This window comes from Aquarana catesbeiana, linkage group LG03, assembly GCF_042186555.1.
Source record: "Aquarana catesbeiana isolate 2022-GZ linkage group LG03, ASM4218655v1, whole genome shotgun sequence".
Lineage (NCBI taxonomy): Eukaryota > Metazoa > Chordata > Amphibia > Anura > Ranidae > Aquarana > Aquarana catesbeiana.
Window position 1 is genome coordinate 623653872 of NC_133326.1, and position 19228 is coordinate 623673099.

At 44.7% G+C, this 19228-nt stretch overlaps 1 protein-coding gene across 3 annotated transcripts in view; it reads right to left on the reverse strand.

The window, feature by feature from the left end:
- Positions 1 to 19228, reverse strand: part of LSM1 (LSM1 homolog, mRNA degradation associated) — a 32200-nt gene that overhangs the window by 11253 nt on the left and 1719 nt on the right. For 2 of the 3 annotated variants that reach the window (XM_073622365.1, XM_073622364.1), the window contains exon 2: positions 9231 to 9299. The exons of the other annotated variant lie outside the window; for it this stretch is intronic. In XM_073622365.1, coding sequence (XP_073478466.1) covers positions 9231 to 9299 — 69 coding nt within the window. The remainder of the gene's footprint in view (positions 1 to 9230; positions 9300 to 19228) is intronic. 3 annotated transcript variants of the gene reach the window in all.

Below are 19228 nucleotides of genomic sequence, written 5' to 3' on the forward strand. Positions count from 1 at the left end.
GTATCTCATTTCGTGAGACAATAACATGTCAGGAAAGTACAAATACCCCCCAAATGACCACTTTTTAAGTAGACATTCCAAGGTATTAAGTAGGTAGCATGGTGAGTTTTTTTAAGTTGTAATTATTTCCCACAATTCTTAGCAAAAAATGGAGATTTTTTTTTTTTAAAACAAAAATTGTCATATTATCAGGTTATTTCTCACACACAGCATACGCATACAACAAATTACACCCCAAAACACATTCTGCTACTCTTCCCCGAGTATGGCAATACCACATGTGTGAGACTTTTACACAGCCTGGCCACTAAGGATGAGCTCAGGCGTGTTCGCAAACAGCAGTGCAGAGATCGGGAAATGTCTCATTGCCTGTGATTAGCGCTGTGCAGTGCCGACTTCCTGGCGCACTCTGCAAGTGCTGTTTGCGAACATGCCTGAGCTCATCCTTACTGGCCATATACAAAGGCCCAATATTGAAGTAGCACCTTCAGGCACTCTAGGAGCAAAAATTACACATCTCATTTCATTCCTACCCATCACACTTTTGAAGGTCTTTGAGCATCAGGACAATTGAATTGCCCACAAAATTACCCCATTTTGAAAAGCAAACACCCCAACGTATATTCTATGAGGCATGGGCTGCAGATAGGTACTCTTTATTAGGGGGGTGGGGGGTGGACACATCAGTGTGGTTGGTGTACACTGTAAGAGGTAACGAAATGTTACTGCAATCTCCTTCTCACACACAATCGGAGAACCCAGTAACATCTCGTTACCGCTCTAAGTTTACATTTAGTGATCAGCTATGAAAGGATCACAGACGATCATATGGTAAACAGCCACCAGCCAATGGCTGTTTACCAGCGTCGTAGACGAGCAGTGTTCCTGGGAACACGCCACTGACACGCATGTGCCGTGAAGAGTGAGGCGTTACCATCTGTGATCGGCCATGACTTCATCACGGCCGATCACGTGGTAAACAGCCATGCCCAATGGATGTTCACCCCCCTCGGTGGCGAGCGGTGTCTCCGTGACACTCCGCCACCGAAGGTACAGGGCTGCACACAATCGCGTGTATGCCCTGTTTAAATGGACAGACATGATATGATGCACGCCCCGAACAAGAGCTGCGCCGTCCGGCCGTCATATGACAGCCGGCAAAAAAGTGTTTGCTAGAAATGAACAGGGAAAATACCTTTTCCGACACTGCAGCTGTACAGTCACATGATCCCCGAGCGGGCCAGCCTTGATCTTTGCAGAGAAGTGGGAGGGGCCAAGATTCCCCTCTGCTGGCCGGCTGATGTCACAGGGTAGTCTCCGCCCCTTCTGCTTCTCTCCATAGAGCGAGGCTGACCAGCACAGTGGAATCGCACAGCTGCAGTGTCAGAAAAGGTATCACTCCCCCCTATTTCTAACAAACACTTACATTAATGGCAGCATATCTGCATGGGATTCCTTTCCTATGTGCTGCATTATGCAGCTGAATAGAGGTGGGAGGGGCGGGGAGGAAAGCGATCTCATGATGTCAGGGAATGAGAGGGGAAAGACTGTCAGAGGGGAGAGCAGGGCTGTGGATGACTAGGCATGTAAACTGACCACGGTAGTCTGGCTCAGCAGCCATGGATTATTGTGGTCAGCAGGGGGACTCAGGAACTGGCAGTATCAACCAGATTTATTACCAGTTAGGAAGAGAAGAATTGCACAGCACAAGCACTGTGCTGTTAGTCATGCCTTAAAAAGGAACAGGACCTTTGTAAACAAAAAAAAAAAAAAAAAAAAAAAAAAAAAAAAACACACCACACACACCCCTTAGACTTACCAGTGACGGTATTTCTACAAGCCTTTTAGGACAGCACCTTGGAGAGAGCGCAGCTCCACCTCTTGACAGGAAACACTGTGTGACAACACCCCTTTAAAAAGCAGCTGCTTCCACCATGCCGTCAGTTGTTACCGAGAAATCCACCGACATGCTGGAAAATATAATCAGACAATTACCAGGTCCTATAATTATACTTTACATATGATAACCAAGGGAGGGAAGTAGGCTGCTGTCCTGAAAGGCTCGTAGAAATACAGTCACCGGTAAGTCTAACTAAGGTTTTCTCCCTTCGCCTTTCAGGACAGCACCTTGGAGAGGATAACTGAGAATCTTACTGCAGGGTGGGACTACTGCCTGTAAAACCTTCCTACCAAAGGATTGGTCCGAGGCTGATAGCAGATCCAAGCGGTAGTGCCTTATGAAGGTCGAAAAACTGGACCATGTTGCAGCCTTGCTCAGGAGATGCACCGGCCCTTTCTGCCCATGATGCCGCCACTGCTCGAGTAGAACGGAGGTAATACCCCTTCTGGAGGTTCCAGACCCAAAAGATTTGTAAGCCTCTTTAATGGCTTGCTTTAACCATCTTCCGAGGGAAGCTTTACCTCCTTTGTGAGTACCTTCCATTAAAACAGAGTGAAGATGACTTTCTGATTTCCTTTGTTCTTTCCAGATATTTAAGCAGACACCTCCTGACATCAAGAGTATGGAAAGCCTCTTCTCCTGCCCCCGAAGGTAAAGGACAAAAAGTAGGGAGAATGATTTGGTAGAAATGCTAGATCCGTCCTTAAGACTACCCTATCCTGTAGACATCTCATAAAGGGCTCTTTAATTGAAAGGGCTTGTAACTCACTAATTCTACGTGCAGAAGTTACTGCTACCAGTAAAATAGTCTTTAACGTCAAAAAACGTAATGATGCTTCTTCTATGGGTTCAAACGCTGCCTTACTCAGTCCCTGAAGAACTAAAGATAAATCCCATTTGGGAAAATTAACAACAGGTCTAGGCTTTACTTTTGCCATTGCCCTAAAAAAAATCTGATTATTAAAAAGGTTTCCTTGACAGGATTCTTTCCAAAAAAAAAACTGATAAAAGCAGCTACCTGCGTCTTGAGCGTACTTGCTGCTAACCCCTTCTCCAATCCCGCTTGAAGAAATTCCAAAACTGAAATCGTAGTACAAATCAAAGTTTTTATTGGAACACCAGGAATTATAGATCTTCCAGACTTTAAAGTAAATGTCTCTCGTCACTTTTTTTCTACTTGCAAGAAGGGTAGAAATAAGCTTCTCTGATAAACCCTTCTGTTTTAAGATTTGTTCTTCAGAAACTAAGCTGTTAGTTTGAGATAAGCTGGATCTGGATGGAGAATCTGGCCCTGACTCAACAGATCTGCCCTGATTGCTAATCTCCAAGCAGGTTTCACTGAGAGGTTCATCAAGGTTGAAAACCAGGGTCTTTTCGGCCAATAAGGAGCTGTTAATATTAGCTCCGTGGACTCCAGTCTGAATTTGGCCAACACCTTTGGTATCAGTTGAAACGGGGGAAAAGGCGTAGGACAGATGGAAGTCCTACTTGTGAGCTAGCGCATCTACTCCGAGAGCTTGATCCTGTCTCTGAAGAGAGAAGACTGGTATTTTTGCATTTTCCTGTTTTGCAAAGAGGTCCACCTGGGGGTAACCCCAACTCCTGGAAATTGTTTAGAATAATTTCTGATTGAGAGACCACTCTGCTTCCCTTATTTCTTTCCTGCTGAGGAGATCTGCTAAGGTGTTTTCCGTCCCCTTCAGATGGACTGCTGATAGAGAGGCCACATTGTTCCCTGCCCATCTTAGGATCTGATGAGCAAGACCCATTAGAGTTCTGCTTTTTGTGCCCCCTTGCTTTGTTAAATATACTACGGCCGTCATATTGTCTGACAATATTTGGACATGTTGTTTCACTAGAAATTCCTGGAAGGAGAGGAGGCTTAGGTGAACAGTCTTTAACTCTCTCCAATTTGAAGATCTTCTCGCCTCTGGTTTGGCTCAAACTCACTGAATTGTTTTTTCTTCCAGATGAGCTCCCCATCCCCATGTGCTGGCATCTGTAGTCAGCCTTCTGGTTACCAGAAAGGCCCAAGGAAGCCCTTTTGAGACGTTTCCTTGGTTCCTCCACCACCAGAGCGATCTTTTTGCTCTTGCCCCTATGTTGTATTTCTTCTCCAGAGGTTCCTGGTATGACCAATTCATCAGAATATCTGATTGCAGAGGACGGGCATGCAACCTGGCCCACTGCACCGAAGGAATTGCCGCTGTCAACAGTCCCAGAGCGGACATGGCTTGTCTTACAGAGATATCTGCGTTGGATTGAAGAGTTTTCAGGGTCAACTGCATCTTCTCTATTTTCTCCTAGGGCAGAAAAATTCTCTGTTCTATCGAGTCTATTTCGTACCCCAGAAACCTTACCCTTTGAGATGGAATTAGGGTTGACTTTTGAAGATTGAGAAGCCATCCCAAACTTTTTAGATGCGTTTGAACTGTCTGTAGGTTGACCTCTACTTGACCCTTTGAGTCGGCAAACAGTAGCAGGCCATCCAAATAGGGTACCATTGAAATCCCCTTCAGCCTCAGGGGCTCCAAAGATTCCGCCATCACCTTTGCGAATAGACGCAGGAATCTTTGTGATGGGGGTGCTATTGGTATATGGAGATATGGCTTCCATCGATTTGAGAGATGCCTATGACATTTTAGCAAGTTCCTCACTGAGAAAATCGTATCCATCCTGAATTTTTTGTATTTTATGGATCGATTTAGAACCTTCAAATTGAGAATCAGGCGGAACTTTCCTGATGGCTTTTTGACCAGAAAAATGTGGGAGAAAAATCCCTTCCCCTCTTGATCTTTCGGAACCTGGGAAATGACCTTCTGTTGCATCAGTTCCTGTAACAGAGACTTCATGGCCAGAGCCTTTTCCCGATCCTTTGGCAGGTTTGTGATGTAAAACCGATTTGGGGGGCTTTGTGAGAATTCCAATTGATAACCCTTTTTGACTAACCCCAGAACAAAAAGGACTCTGTTTTTTCCCAAATTGGTAAGAAGTCCTGTAGTCTCCCCCCTACTAGATGGTCATTGTTTTTTAGGGGTTTGTTCTGGGGTTCTAAAGAGTACCCCACCTCTACCTCTTCCTCTCTGAGAAGACCAGGGTCTCTTCTGTGTGTGGTCCTTTTCCTTATCGGCTTGTCGAAAAGGACGAAAAATTTTCCTCTGCTGTACTGTTTTCTTCTTCTGTGGGAAAGTTTTCTCCTTATCTGCTGTCCTGTCAAAGACAGTCTCCAGTTCTGGCCCGAAAATCAGGTCTCCTGAAAAGGGAATTCCGCACAGTTTTACTTTGGAAGCTGAATCCCCTGACCAGGTCTTTAGCCAGAGTGCTCTTCTTGCTGAGTTAACAAGCGCAAAGGACCTGGCTGACACCCCGATAGATTCTTCTGCCATATATTTTACTGCCTTAAGCAGGGTAGGGAAGGACTCCAATAAGTCTCTTCTGGAGGTACCTGCAACCACATGATTTTTAAGTTGATCTAACCAACACTCCAAATTCCTAGCCACAACTGTAGCCGCCATTGCTGGCTTAAGATTAGCTAGAGATGAGTCCCAGGCTTTCTTCAGTAGCCCATCTGCCCTCTTATCCATAGCATCTTTGAGAACACCCATGTCCCCAAAAGCTAAATCAGTTTTCCTAGATACTTGAGAAAAAGCAGCATCTATCTTTGGTTTCTTATTCCACAACAGTTCCTCATTCTCCTCAAAAGGAAACCTCCTTTTGAGGGCTTTAGAAAAGAACTGTCCTTTCTTTGGATCCTTCCATTCCTTTTTAATAGTGTCTGTTAACACTTTATGCACAGGGAACACCCTGTGTCTAATTTCCTCCAGCCCTGGTACATCTTGTCATGCACGGACAGCTGGGCTTTTTCTTCCTGGATCTCCAGGGTAGTATAAAAATTTCCTTGAGTAATTCATTAACCTCCTCAAGTGAAAGCTTCTATCTAGATGATCTGGTCTCTTCTTCCACCTCCTCCTCCTCCTCAGAATCAATGGTTGAGGCTGGAATGCTTTTCCTTTCCTCCTCCGACTCACTTTCCACCTGTCTGGAAGTGGACTGATGGAAACTGGAGTGAGAACTCTGTTCTTGGCTGGAACTCTGGCCGCGTTTCACAAGGAAACACACTGTCCCTAGGGCCTCTGCTAATTCTTTCCTCACAGAAGATAAGAGTTCTTTGCACTCTTGTGAGGACTCTGCTTTTACTAAATCCGCAATGCAGGATTTGCACAGTGGTTTGGGCCAAGAGTCCCTTAAAGGATTTTTGCATGAGGGGCACTTCCTCCCTGTTCTCTCTGATTTGGCAGTAGCTTTCTGAAACAGAGAAACAAAAGAAAGCCAGGTCCTTAGAACTAAGGCCTCAGAGAAAAGTAGTACCCCCAGCCAACACCCTAAGTGCCCAGAGTCTCACTCCTTTGCTGAACTGCTAATGGAAAAATTTTACCCCATAGCAGACAGCAGCAGGCTTTGAACCATATAAAGATAAAAACACCCAGTGACATAAAAGGAAAGAGGTGCCACCGCACCTCTCCTACCTAGGCCTGGCAGGAACCTGGGTGCCTGCATCCACCATTGCTGCCGACGATTCCGCTGTCTCCATAGTGAAATCCGCAGCCACTGCACTGTGTACAAGGCTCCATGTGCCAAACAAAAGGAAGTCTCGGCCAGAGGACCCGCCCCTTCCTCCTGCATTCCAGCAGCAGGAACCAATTGCTGCTACACCCCGCCGGAAGTCTCCGCCCACCGGAACTGGCGTCACCCGCTGTCCGGGATTCGGCGCTGCCATGCAGAGGCCTGTCATGGACGCTCTTACTGAGCACACCCGCGGCCCCCGAACACCCCGGGTGGAAAACTTCCGGCAGATCATTACTCCTGTGAGCCAGAGAAGGAAGGGACACCAGAACACCCCCCTCACGTGCGGGAAGGAGCTGGGCTGGTCTGAGTACCCAAACATGGAGGTCCTGCCAAAACCCTCTCCTTGGAGAGAGCGCAGCCCCTCTGGTTCCCCAAGCAGTGCTTCCACCATGGCGGAGGAAACACTAAAAACTGACGGCATGGTGGAAATAGCTGCTTTTTAAAGGGGCGTTGTCACGCAGTGTTTCCTGTCAAGAGGTGGAGCTGCGCGAAGGAAGGCTGGGCTCACACTATTGCGAATTGAATGCGGGTTTCCCTGCATGCAATTTGCATGTCAGGAGATTGTGACCGCCTCTCAATGGTGCCGGTTTACATATCTCCGCAACGGCTCCGGTGCAAATTGCACAGGAGTCCTGTGCGTCTTCTAGTTCGTTTCAGGTCTGAATTCAGCCAAAAATTAGGACTGAAATCGGACCTGAAACTGAACAGGGATGCACCAGATCCCTGCTGTGAGCGGCTCCATGCTTCAGTGTGAACCCAGCCTTAAGGCCTGATTCACACCTATGCAGGTTGCATATTGCAGGTGCATTTTGTGTTTTCAATAGATGCTTTTCATTCATTGAAGTTCCTGGCCCTTTCCATAAAATGCAGATGTGAACTACAGCCATGGTAAATGGACTGTAGTGTATTTCTGCAAAACTGAAAACGTGCAAAAAAAAAAAAAAAAAAAAAAAAAAAAATTAAATTAAGGAATAGGTGTGAACCAGGCCTAAGTGGTTCTTAAGGCAGATGGTGGGTTCACTCAAGAGTAAGGGGCCAGGAACTTCAGTGAGGGACCAGAGGACTGCTCTGTGCAAAATCACTGCACAGTGCAGGCAAGTATGACTCTTTTTTTTTTTTTTATATTATGTATAACAAACACACAAAACAAGACTTTAATATCACATTCATGAAAATACTTTTAACGACTTCCATACCGGGCCATTGTCATATGACGCTTGTAGGAACACTCTGTCTCTTCGGGCGGGCGTCATAACATCTTGGGCTTCTCGCCGCTCCTGTGGGCCCACAGTGCGGCGATCGGGGATGAGGCGTGTCCCTCGGGAAGCAGCCCATCCCAGATCAGTGTAAAGAGCCAATAAAAATTGTCTCTTTACCATGTGACCGGGATTGTGTCCAAACACAGCCATTGTCCTCGTGAACGGCGCTCAGGGACGAGGCTTGTCACACTGACACAGCCCATCCTCGATCGCAGTAAAGAGCCAATGAAATTAGCTGTGTCCAATCACAGCCGGTCACAGAATGTCAAACCGCAGTAACAAGCTGTTACCGGGCTCTCCTCCTCACACAGTCATCATTGCGTTAGCAGCTCGTTACCGCCTACAGTTTACGCTAAACACACTGATTGCCGCCCCACAATAAAGAGGACCCGTCACCAGTCCATCAGAGCACCGGCCACCAGCCCATGCCTTTATAGGGATGTTAGCTCTTCAAAATTGAGTCATTTTGTGGGTAATTCCACTGTCCTGGTGATCCAGGACCTTCAAAAGTGCAATAGGTAGGAATGAAATTATATGTATAATTTATGCTCCTAGAACACCTGAAGGTTCTACTTCAATGGTGGACCTCTTTATGTGGCCAGGCTGTGTAAAAGTCTCACATGTGGCATCGCCATACTTGGGAAGAGTAGCTGAATGTGTTTTGGGGTGAAATTGAAAGTATGCATATGCTGTGTGAAAAATAACTTATGAAAATGTAAAAAAAAAAAAAAACCCACACCTCACCATGCCTCCTACTACATACCTTGGACTGTCTACTTTCCAAAAAGGGGTCATTTGGGGGTATTTGTACTTTCCTGACATTTCAGGGCCTCAAGAGATGATAGGCCGTCAGTACATCAGGTGTGATCAATTTTCAATAATTTGCACCATAGCTTGTAGACTTTCAGACAGATCAAAATAATATACACTTAATTGGGTTATTTTTACCAAAGATATGTATCAGTATAAATTTTGGCCCAAATTTATGAACAAAAATTACTTAGTCTCTAGAATAAAATTTTGCAAATAAGTTTCCCCTCCCCCCAACATTTTCACACTTTTTTCACTTCTGTCGCAAAAAATAAAAAACCCACTGGTGATTAAATACCACCAAAAGAAAGCTATTTGTGTGGAAAAAAAAAAAAAAAAAAAAGGGACGATACAAATTTTGTTTGGGTACAGTGTTACATGACTGAGTAATTCGCATTCAAAGTGCGAGAGTGCTGAAAGCTGAAAATTGGTCTGGGCAGGAAGGGGGTATAAGTGCTCAGTATTGAAGTGGTTAAAATGAGCATCTTTAAAAACAGACAGCCTCATGTTGTCTTGAATTGAAAAGACAACAGGTTTGTCGTGTATTTTTTGTTCCAACAGCCTCAAGAACCTGGTTATAAAAGCCCATTCCAAAACAGCCCAACACACACTGAACATTTAAGAACAGTTCTCACCAAATTGGTCGATGCTTCTCAAGTATCCGATGAGAGTTCTTCCATCTCTGAGAAGGACCAAGTGTTTTTCTGTAAAGAAAAGAAATTAAATTTTAGGACTTTAAAAGTAGTTCAGTCAAAAACTAAATCTAAGCTTAAAGTGTATGTAAACCTCACATATACCCAGTGAAGTGAACAGCCCCAGATTATACACAGGGATGAAACAAATCTCCCTACATACATTTTACATGTACATCTGCGGTCTTCAGCTGTATATATCCTTTAGAAAGTGCTATTTCTGTTAAAGATTTTTCTCTTCCTGGTTAACACTGCAGAGAAGACTGGGCATACAGCCAAGACAGCTGATTGGAGGAAAGGCACACACCCCCTCTCCTTATAGGCAAAGGAAGAAAGGAATGTGCATAGCTCTGCTCTTAGACAGCAATCTGACTGCTAATCTATTTATAGTAACCTCCCCAAAACACTTCTTGTCTTGGAGAACTTGTCAAAAATTAATCATGCTGATAACAGAGGAATGGAGCAGGAGAAAGCTATGGGACTTAGCTCTTTGAAGAGAGATAAGAAAACACTGCTCAAATTTCATGAATCGGGTTTAGATCCACTTTAGCCCAGGTTCACACTGATCTGCGGGAATTAAGCTCCCACTTTTCAGTCCCGATTTCGGTTGCAATTTCACAGACATCTGTGTGGGTTACTGTACAGATGTCAATGGAAATCGCAAAAAGTAGTAAAGAACTTACTTTAAAAACGGTGCTGTGCTGCAAATGCAGAGTCGCACTGATTAGGACGGTGCCAATGCCAGCAATTTCCGCCAATTTGACATGTCAAATCACACTAATGTGAAAGAGGGCTTAAAACTGCTCCCGTCCCCATTCTAAGTCCTATACTAACTACCCTGTAAAAGAAAAGTCTATACTTGCCTATTCTGAAGGCACTCTTGGTCCAGTCACATGATCTCTCCAGCGGCTGGCTTCATAGGTGAGGAGTTGGCAATGTCTTTACAGTGACATCACCCATAGGCTTATAGGGGATCGATTGTCCCCCTACTACACTGAAGCTGTACTAGGAGCTGATCACGTGACCAGAACTGAGCGCCCTCAGATTAGGAAAGTATACACATCTCTCCCTTACAGGGTAGTTGGTAGACCGCCTCGAAGGGGGATGGGAGCAAGTTTAAGACCCCTTTCACACTGCTGTGTTTTTCAGGCGCTTTAGCGTTAAAAAGCAACTGAAAGAACCCTCATCTGCAATCCCAATGTGAAAGCTTGAATGCTTTCACACGGGGGCGCAGCGCTGGCAGGGCATCAAAAAAAGTCCTGCATGCAGCACTTTCGTGTTTTTGCCATGGGGCTAGGTGCACCGATGGCCCGAGCCCTTTCACACTGCCAGCGCAGATCTCCATTGAGATCAGCTACTATGACTGCAACTTTTGCTGGTTTTTCTTTCCTTTTAAATGTCCAATTATTGCTTAGCCCCTGTGTCTGTGTTTTTTATTGTTTTGTAATAAAAAACAAAAAAAAACCCACACACACACCACACACGGGGGTGGGTGGGGGGGGGGGGGACTGGGAGTATACTTGCCTAGGTGGATACAGCATTGGTTAGATCTAACAGAGCTGGGGACTGTCAGTTACTTTTTTTTTTTTTATCCACCCCTCCAGCACTCACTGGAGCGCTGGGCTATGGAGGGAATGTGAGTGTCTGGCTCGAGCTCTCAGCAGATCGCTGAGAGGCTAAGTCAGCTGCTGGTCCAGGTTTCTGAGCGGATCACGACCATATGATCGGGCTGTGTGAGGTCAGCCGACATTTGTTATATTGCATATTACCAATTCTTAGATTTAATGGCTGTATTCGTTTTCTTTTTGAGGCTCTTTTTTCCCCACTTGGTGACCCCATCGGTAAGATTTTCAGAAGAATAAGCTCTTGCAGATGTAGCAGTTAGAGGGTTGAAACAAACCATTTAAACACTGACAGGGATGCTTACAATAATTGGGGGAAATGCGATACCCTATGAGAGGGTGAGAGCGATGACACCAAATTTAAACACACCTGCCCCCATTCACACCTGAGAACTTGTAACAATGAGTCACATGACACCGGGGAGGGAAAATGACTAATTGGGTCCAATTTGGACATTTTCACTTAGGGGTGTACTCACTTTTGTTGCCAGCGGTTTAGACATTAATGGCTGTGTGTTGAGTTATTTTGAGGGGGACAGCAAATTTACACTGTTATACAAGCTGTACACTCACTACTTTACATTGTAGCAAAGTGTCTTTTCTTCAGTGTTGTCACATGAAAAGATGTAATAAAATATTTACAAAAACTTGAGGGGTGTACTCACTTTTGTGAGATACTGTATATCTGTAGTGTTTACTAATCTCTCTCTAAAGCCCCGAGTCTCCTGTCTTTCTGCTGCTCAGTTCCTGTTATCAGCATGATAACTTCTGACAAGTTCTCCAACACAGGAGATAAAAGCAACTGTGTTGGGTAGGTAGGAGATATATAAGCAGGGAGCTTGTCTATTCAGAATACAGCTCTGCGTGTTCCTTCGTTCCTCTGCATGTTCGGGTGCCTTTCCTCCAATCAGCTCTTACAGTGTAAGCTCAGACTCCCCACGCACTGCTGAAACAGGAAGACAGATTTCTAACAAAATGTTCACTTTCTAAAGTCTAGAGAGCTGAAGACAGCAGATATACATGTAGACCTACATAGGGAAGATTAGTTTCATCTCTGTATCATCTGAGGCTGTTCACCTCACTGGGTATATGTGAGGGTTTACATCCACTAACTGCTTAGAACATCAGTTAGCTGGAGTTTTGCTTTAATTTGTGTATTTAGATCTGCTAGTACATCGAACACTCCCCTCTCGCAGATGAAAACCCCAAAAAAGAAAAGAAATGCAGCCATCACATCTAAGAAGCTGCAATAGGATATAGATTTTCTTTTGGGTTTTATACCACTTTAGGGCAAGTATAAAGCTCAACCAGTGTCTGGCCAGTCAAGTATTCTACTTGCTCCAGTACGTCACAGCATTGCTCTGAGCAGCTCATTATTGACAGATCTACAATCATAACGCATGCTGGAGGCTGCCCTTCTCAGAGGTTTTATTTACCATGTTCCTGTGGTGTCAGATATGGGAAATATAAGGCTCTGACTTTCCAAGTGAATAGTTCTTCAAGTGGGACTTACAACTCGGGCAATTTGGACTGCAGAATGCATCCCACGTTATCAGAGTTGTGATGTTACAACCTGAATTCTGCCCGGAGAGACCCAGTCAATTGCCAATTTTGGGTCTGACCCCTGAAAAAGTCTTTTCTGGTAAAACTTGGTTTGGGATCTATATGTGATGCTTTCAATTCTAATAAATAAAAAAAATACAAAAATGGAGTATATGAAAACGTTTAGTTTCTATACCCTTGAGTCTGCACCATTTGTGTGGATGGAGGAGTATGTTCACCTTTATTTAGCCTACGGGCTGAACAGATTAAAGAAATAACTATAATAAATAAATGCGACATTCATGTATTGTCAGCTTGCAAAACAACATCATTACCTGCATAAAGAGGATTATCTGCTGACAGTGGCCTGAGTAAATCTACATTGCTGAAGACTTTATTTTCTGTTTCTTCTGGTTGCTACAACTAGATACTTTAGCATTATAGAAACCATATTAAAACCTGTGCTGTATTAAAAAGTATCAAAGTGACCGTTTGTGGAAAATAATTGATACTTGGCAGAAACAGTTGGCTGTGCAGTGGAGAGCACAGTGTGCTTTAGGAAATGCTAGTTTAGCTACACTACTACACCAGCCTTTTTCAACCAGGGTGCCTTGAGGTTTCTTCAGGGGTTCCCTGGCAAAATGCCAAAAAAAGGATCACAAATTGTATAAAAGCCAGCAGGTGGATCAAACCTGCCTTTTAATTTAGCAAAGCCACAGGTTTTCATTGTGCACCATTACAACTTTCTAGACACTGGCATCCTAACAACCAATGACATCATCAGTTAATAAGGAGGATGTCTGTTGCCTCCACAGCATCCTTGATTGACCCTCCTGTGCCCCTCTCCCTCAATACTGGGGTGACATTAGCTGACTGATGGGAGAAAAATTGAGGGAGAAGAGAAACATTGGAATACTAGTCTGTACCAGTTTGCAAAAGTGTATTTGCTTTGGAAGAATAAATCACCTCTAACGTGGGTATCTTGCTGCATTATGTAAAATTATTAGAATAGTTTACATTTTAGAATGGGGTGCCTTCATAATTTTAAACACTTCCCATCCGCCATATAGCAGAATGATGGCCGGAAAGTGGTTGCATTATCCTAACTGGGTGTCATACGACGTCCAGCAGGATAAGCCGCTGGGGGTGCGCAGCGTGGTGATCAGTGGTGTGTCAGCCTGACACAGCATCTCCGATCCCTGTAAAGAGCCTACAATGTAGGCTCTTTACCATGTGATCAGCTGTGTCCAACCACATGGCTCACAGCTCATCACATGGTAAACAGGAAGTGCCTTTTACCAGCTTTTCCTCTACTCATGCTGACAAGGCACAAGTAGAGGAGAGCCGATCGGCTGCTCTGACAGGGGGTCTGCGCATTGATTATAAGTGCAGACCCATAGAGGGTGCCCACTAGAGCCAACCAGGGATCCCACTAGAGCCCACAGATGCCAATCAGTGCCCAGTGATTGCCCGTCAATGCCTCCTAATCTGTGCCGCCTGCCAGTCAGTGCCCACCAGTGCTGCATATAAGTGCCTCATCATTGAAGGAGAAAACTTATTTACAGAGTTAGAAAATAATAAAATATATTCCAGCATTCTCTGTCTTACAGCCGGAACCCAGCACTGTGTACTGTATGCAGCTTCAACTACATATGGTGCTTAAAGCCAGTGGAGGACTTACTGAAGGGAAGGAGTTTATTTGGACTAGCTTTGTCCAAAAAGAACTATTTAACCACTTGCCTACTGGGTACTTTTACCCCCTTGTTGCCCAGGCCGATTTTTAGTGCTGTCGCACTTTGAATGACAATTGCGTGGTCATGCAACACTGTATCCACATGAAAAATTTTGTGTCACAAATAGAGTTTTCTTTTGGTGGTATTTAATCGCCACTGGGTTTTTTTTTGCTAAAATAAAAAAAGAAAATAAAACACCACACAACAATTTACATACTTGGTTATAAAATTTTGTATTGTATTTTCTCCTTCACTGGATGTGCACTGATGAGGCTTAACACAGCTCTATGTAGGAACGATCTACAAGTCCTGACATCCTTGGCGGATTTTGGCTTGTAGTTCTCAAAAAACTGCTGATCGCTGGTGCATGGCTTTACAAGCTCCAAAAATATTATTATCAATATTAACCACTGGGTACTTAAACCTCCTTCCTAACCAGACCAATTTTCAGCTTTCAGCGCTCACACTTTGAATGAAAATTACTCAGTCATGCAACACTGTACCCATATGAAATGTTTGTCCTTTGTTCACACAAATAGAGCTTTCGTTTGGTGGTATTTAATCACCGCTGGGTTTTTTTATTTTTAGCGCTATACATGAAAAAAGACCGAAAATTCTGTTAAAAAAAAAAAAACAAAAACACTTTTCTTTGTTTCTGTTAAAATTTTCCAAATTAGCAAATTAGTAATTTTTCTTCATAAAATGTATACGGTTACATATCTTTGGTCAAAAATCCAAATCGGTGTATATTATTTGGTCTGTGTGAAAGTTAGAGTCGGTTCACACTGAGGCAGCACGACTTGCGGCGCCTCAGACGACTTGAACACGACTGCAGCAGCGACTTGCAAAACGACTTCTATATAGAAGTCAATGCAAGCCGCCCCCAAAGTCGTACAGGAACCTTTTTCTAAGTCGGAGGGACTTGCGCATAGCCTATGGAGCGACGGATGTCAGCGGAGACCTGTCCGCTGACATCTGACCCTGTCCGAGCCACTAAAAGCAGACGGATGGCCCTACGTCCAGATCCGTCACTGGCGGATCGAATCGGGTGAGATCTGACGAAAACAGACATGCTGTCCGCTTTCATCCGGTCCCTCCATAGGCAGCAGCGGTGCCTGACAAGCCCCTCCCCGCTCAGTGAGAAGAAAGGGACTTGTCATCCGCCGGCTCAGCGGAGATCAACGGACTGATCTCCCGCTGAGCCGGTGGACCGAGGCGGGCTCCGTGGAAAGGGAGTCCGCCTCGTGTGAATGAGGCCTTAGAGTCTACAAGCTATGGTGCCAATCACTGAAAATTGATCACACCTGAAGTACTGACAGCCTATCTCATTTCTTGAGACACTAACAAGCCAGGAAAGTACAAATACCCCCCAAATGACCCCTTTTTGGAAAGTAGACACTCCAAAAAGGTATGTAGTAAAAGGCATGTTGAGTTTCTTGAAGTTGTAATATTTTCCCACAATTCTTTGCAAAATCAAGTTTTCCCCTCCCCCCCCCCTTTTTTTTTTTTTACACCCCAAAATACATTCTACTACCCCTGAGTATGGCGATATCACATGTGAGACTTTTACACAGCGTGGCCACATACAGAGGCCCATCATTCAGGGAGCACCTTCAGGCGTTCTTGAAGCATAAATTACACATCTAATTTCTTGACTACCTCTTGCACTTTTGAAGGCCCTGGAGCACCAGGAAAAGGGAAATGCCCCAAAAAATTACTTAATTTTGGAAAGAAAAAAAAAAAAAAAAACAACTTATAATCTATGAGGCATAACGAGTCTTTGAACGTGTCTTTTTTTTCTACAAGTTTTAGGAAAATGTGGGAAGAAAATGAAAAAGGTTTTTTAAAAAAAAAAAAAAAAAAAAAACACAAAGTTGTCCATTTATACAATATCTCTAAACACAAAGCAAAAATGACACCCCAAAACATTGTCTGCTACTCCTCCTGTGTATGGCAAAACCACGTTTAAAATGTTTTTACACAGCCTGGCCACATACAGAGGCCTAACATGCAGGGAGCACCACCAGGCGTTCTAGGGGCATAAACTTAAAGTCTAATTTGACTACCTATTACACTTTGAGGCACTGTAGTGGCACTGATGGGCACTGTAGTGGCATGGATGCGAACTGATGTGTCAGGGATAAGCCAGGGATGGCTGAGCATGGATGGCCTAGTAGGGATGGGATGGCTGAGTGTGGATGGGAATGGATGGATGGATGAGTATTGCTGAGCATGGATGGGATGGCTGGATGAGTGCTTAAATGGGCACAGAACAGCGCTGTGGGCACTACACATCCAATCTCTCCCCTCACATTGTACCGATCGGTACGGGGAGGGGGAGAGATGAACCGGACATGACGCCGGTTTGTTTACAAGTGATCGCTCCATCATTTGCCGGAGCGATCAGGTGGGCCTGGAGGTCACGGATATTCCAGGGGGCGTGCGGGATTCTGGGAGGACGTCCTCCCAGAATAAGTCGACCACGCTGCAGCCGTATTTCGGCTATGGCCCGGTCAGCAAGTGGTTAATAAATGCACTTCTTACCAAAAACATAAATATAATCCTTGAGCCTGGGTTCACACTGAAGTAAATTTACAGTGGGTTTGATGCGTTTAGGAACACACAGATTCGCAGGTCATGTAAAAAGCATAGTATTCCATGGCTTTGGTTCACATCTATGTTGCGAATTTGGTGCGAGACTAAAAAAGGGTCCTGTGTGTGTTGACTGCAAGAGCAATGCAAACTCCTATGGTGCAGTGCGAATTTTATCTTCATAGGCTTCAATTGAACTTGCAGTAAACTCGCAGCACACAGATCACATCTCTGTGAATTGTTCACTGTCTGCCTCCTGAAATTCACACCTGTCCACCTCAAAAACGCAAGGCAAAATTCACACCTCACACAGGACACAAAACGGATACGAAGTACATCTCATCGCAGTAGTGTGAACCTAGGCTTAAAGTGGCAGGAAACATGGAGAACAACTTTAATCAATGTAACAAAAGTATCCATCAGACTCAAAACAAAAGCGTCTGGATTAAAATCTCTGACAGAAGAGTATTAGTGCACCTGCATTAGGAGCCAAATCATGATATAATCTGAGTGCCAAGGCAGGTGCAATCACCCATCCATATTCCTGTCCGAGATTTCTATCCAGGAGCTTTTGTTTCGAGTTTTAAGACTGCATTCACACCCGAGCGTTTTCAGCTCATAAAACGCTCATCTCAAAAGTTCAAAAAAATGCTCCAACAAGCAAAATCCCATTCATTTAAATGGCCCCTGTTCACATCTGAGAGTTCTGTCACCCGAAGCTCAAAAAAAGTACATGAGCTTCTTTTTGGGCAGATTACAGGCGTTTTTCATATTGGTGACCCTTTGACCTGTACAAAAATTACACGATTTTCCGCCTGAAACCGATACGCTCAGGTGTGAATGCAGCCTAAGGCCTCAAGCACAGAGAAAAAAAAAAAAAAAAAAAAAAAAAAAGGGGGGGGGGGGGTGCAAAGCCAGTACCGACGCCAGAAAAAAGCAGCTGTAAACGTGCTTTTAGAAGCGTTTTGCAATGGTGTTAAAGGACGTTTAGCAGCATTTCTCTGCCCTCTTCCATTTTCCACTCCCAAATCCAATTACTACAGCTTAAAAAAAAAAATTAAAAAAAAAAAAATAAATGTGTGATGCAGCTTAATACTGTATACAGCGTTAACACACATTTAGCCACGTTAGGCGTTTTACAGCTTAACGCAGCTTCTCCACAAGGCCATGTTTTTTTTTTTTTTGCAGCTTAAAAACACATATGCCACTTACAGGTCCTAAAAGCCTACGCGTGCAAGGACACATAGGGTGCAGTTACCTGGTTTTGTCAGGTACCCACTCCCACCTCAGTTCATGAAGTGAGCCAAAAGTTTGCCCTCTCCCTCCCCCCGAAGCCCATTCACAAAAGCACAAAGCAAATTCACGCATGAGCAGTAGGAAACCGGCTGTGAAAAAAAAAAAAAGTTCGGGTGAGGACACCGCAGGATGACTGGACAGGTAAGTGCCCTAGTAGTAAAAGTCAGCAGCTACAGTATATGTAGCCTGGAGCATTGTAGTCGAAAAGCAGATCTCTCATGGGGGCCCCCACACACATTCTGTGAGATGCTGGTCTAGGGCAAATGTTTGGAGATGGAGTAAAGTGCCAACTGTCAAATGCAGTACAGTATTTTACACCCCCCCCCCCCCAATCAGATTTCTGCACCCCACTGTCCATCCTGCAGACCCCAGACTAGCATAGTGGGGAAGAGGAGAGGGGACCATCTGTTAGCCGATGCCCTCTACCCAACATGAACCCAGAAGTGGCGTGCATTATATCTCTCCTGGGTTTGGCTGTCCCTTTCCCCGGCTGCTGTGCCCATGGAATAAGCTAATGGAGCTCAATCTGCATTGGTTATAGCAAAATAATGACTGAAGCTGGTGCCACTTTTTATTTTCTTTTTAAGCCAGTGATCAGCTTTCTTGTAAAATGTGATTCAGTTGGCTCCCCACCCCCACTTTTCTCTGGGAGCCAGGGAGAGCTCCCCACAGAAGAGCTGAAGGGCCATCTGCCCCCCCCAACCTGTGTTTTGTTAGTTGCTTTGGCGGGCAGGGGAGACATCGGGGGTCTGACATCTCCATGAAGTGTACCTGTCCAAAGTTATTACAAGGGGATTGTTTGCTCCCTTGGGACAGCAGCCAAGTTAAATTGGGGGGGGGGATGTGTGACGATTCGCTTTCATGACATCAAGAGGGAGAAATCCTCAGACTGAGGAAATCTGTTCTGCTGACAATTGTCTCAGCGAGGTGACATTCACTTCCTGTTGCATTTATTAAAAAAAAAAAAAAGGGGACAGGAAGTGGAGGGAAATCTCCCCCCATGGTAAACAAACTGCTTCCTCCCCTCACCCACAGCTCGAGGGTTGCCACCTCATCCCTTCAAAACCGAACACGTTACTTACACAGGTTTTGAGGCAGATAAGGCACTTAATGAGTTTAATAACCACCTAAGAGCCGGTTCACACGGGGGTGACTT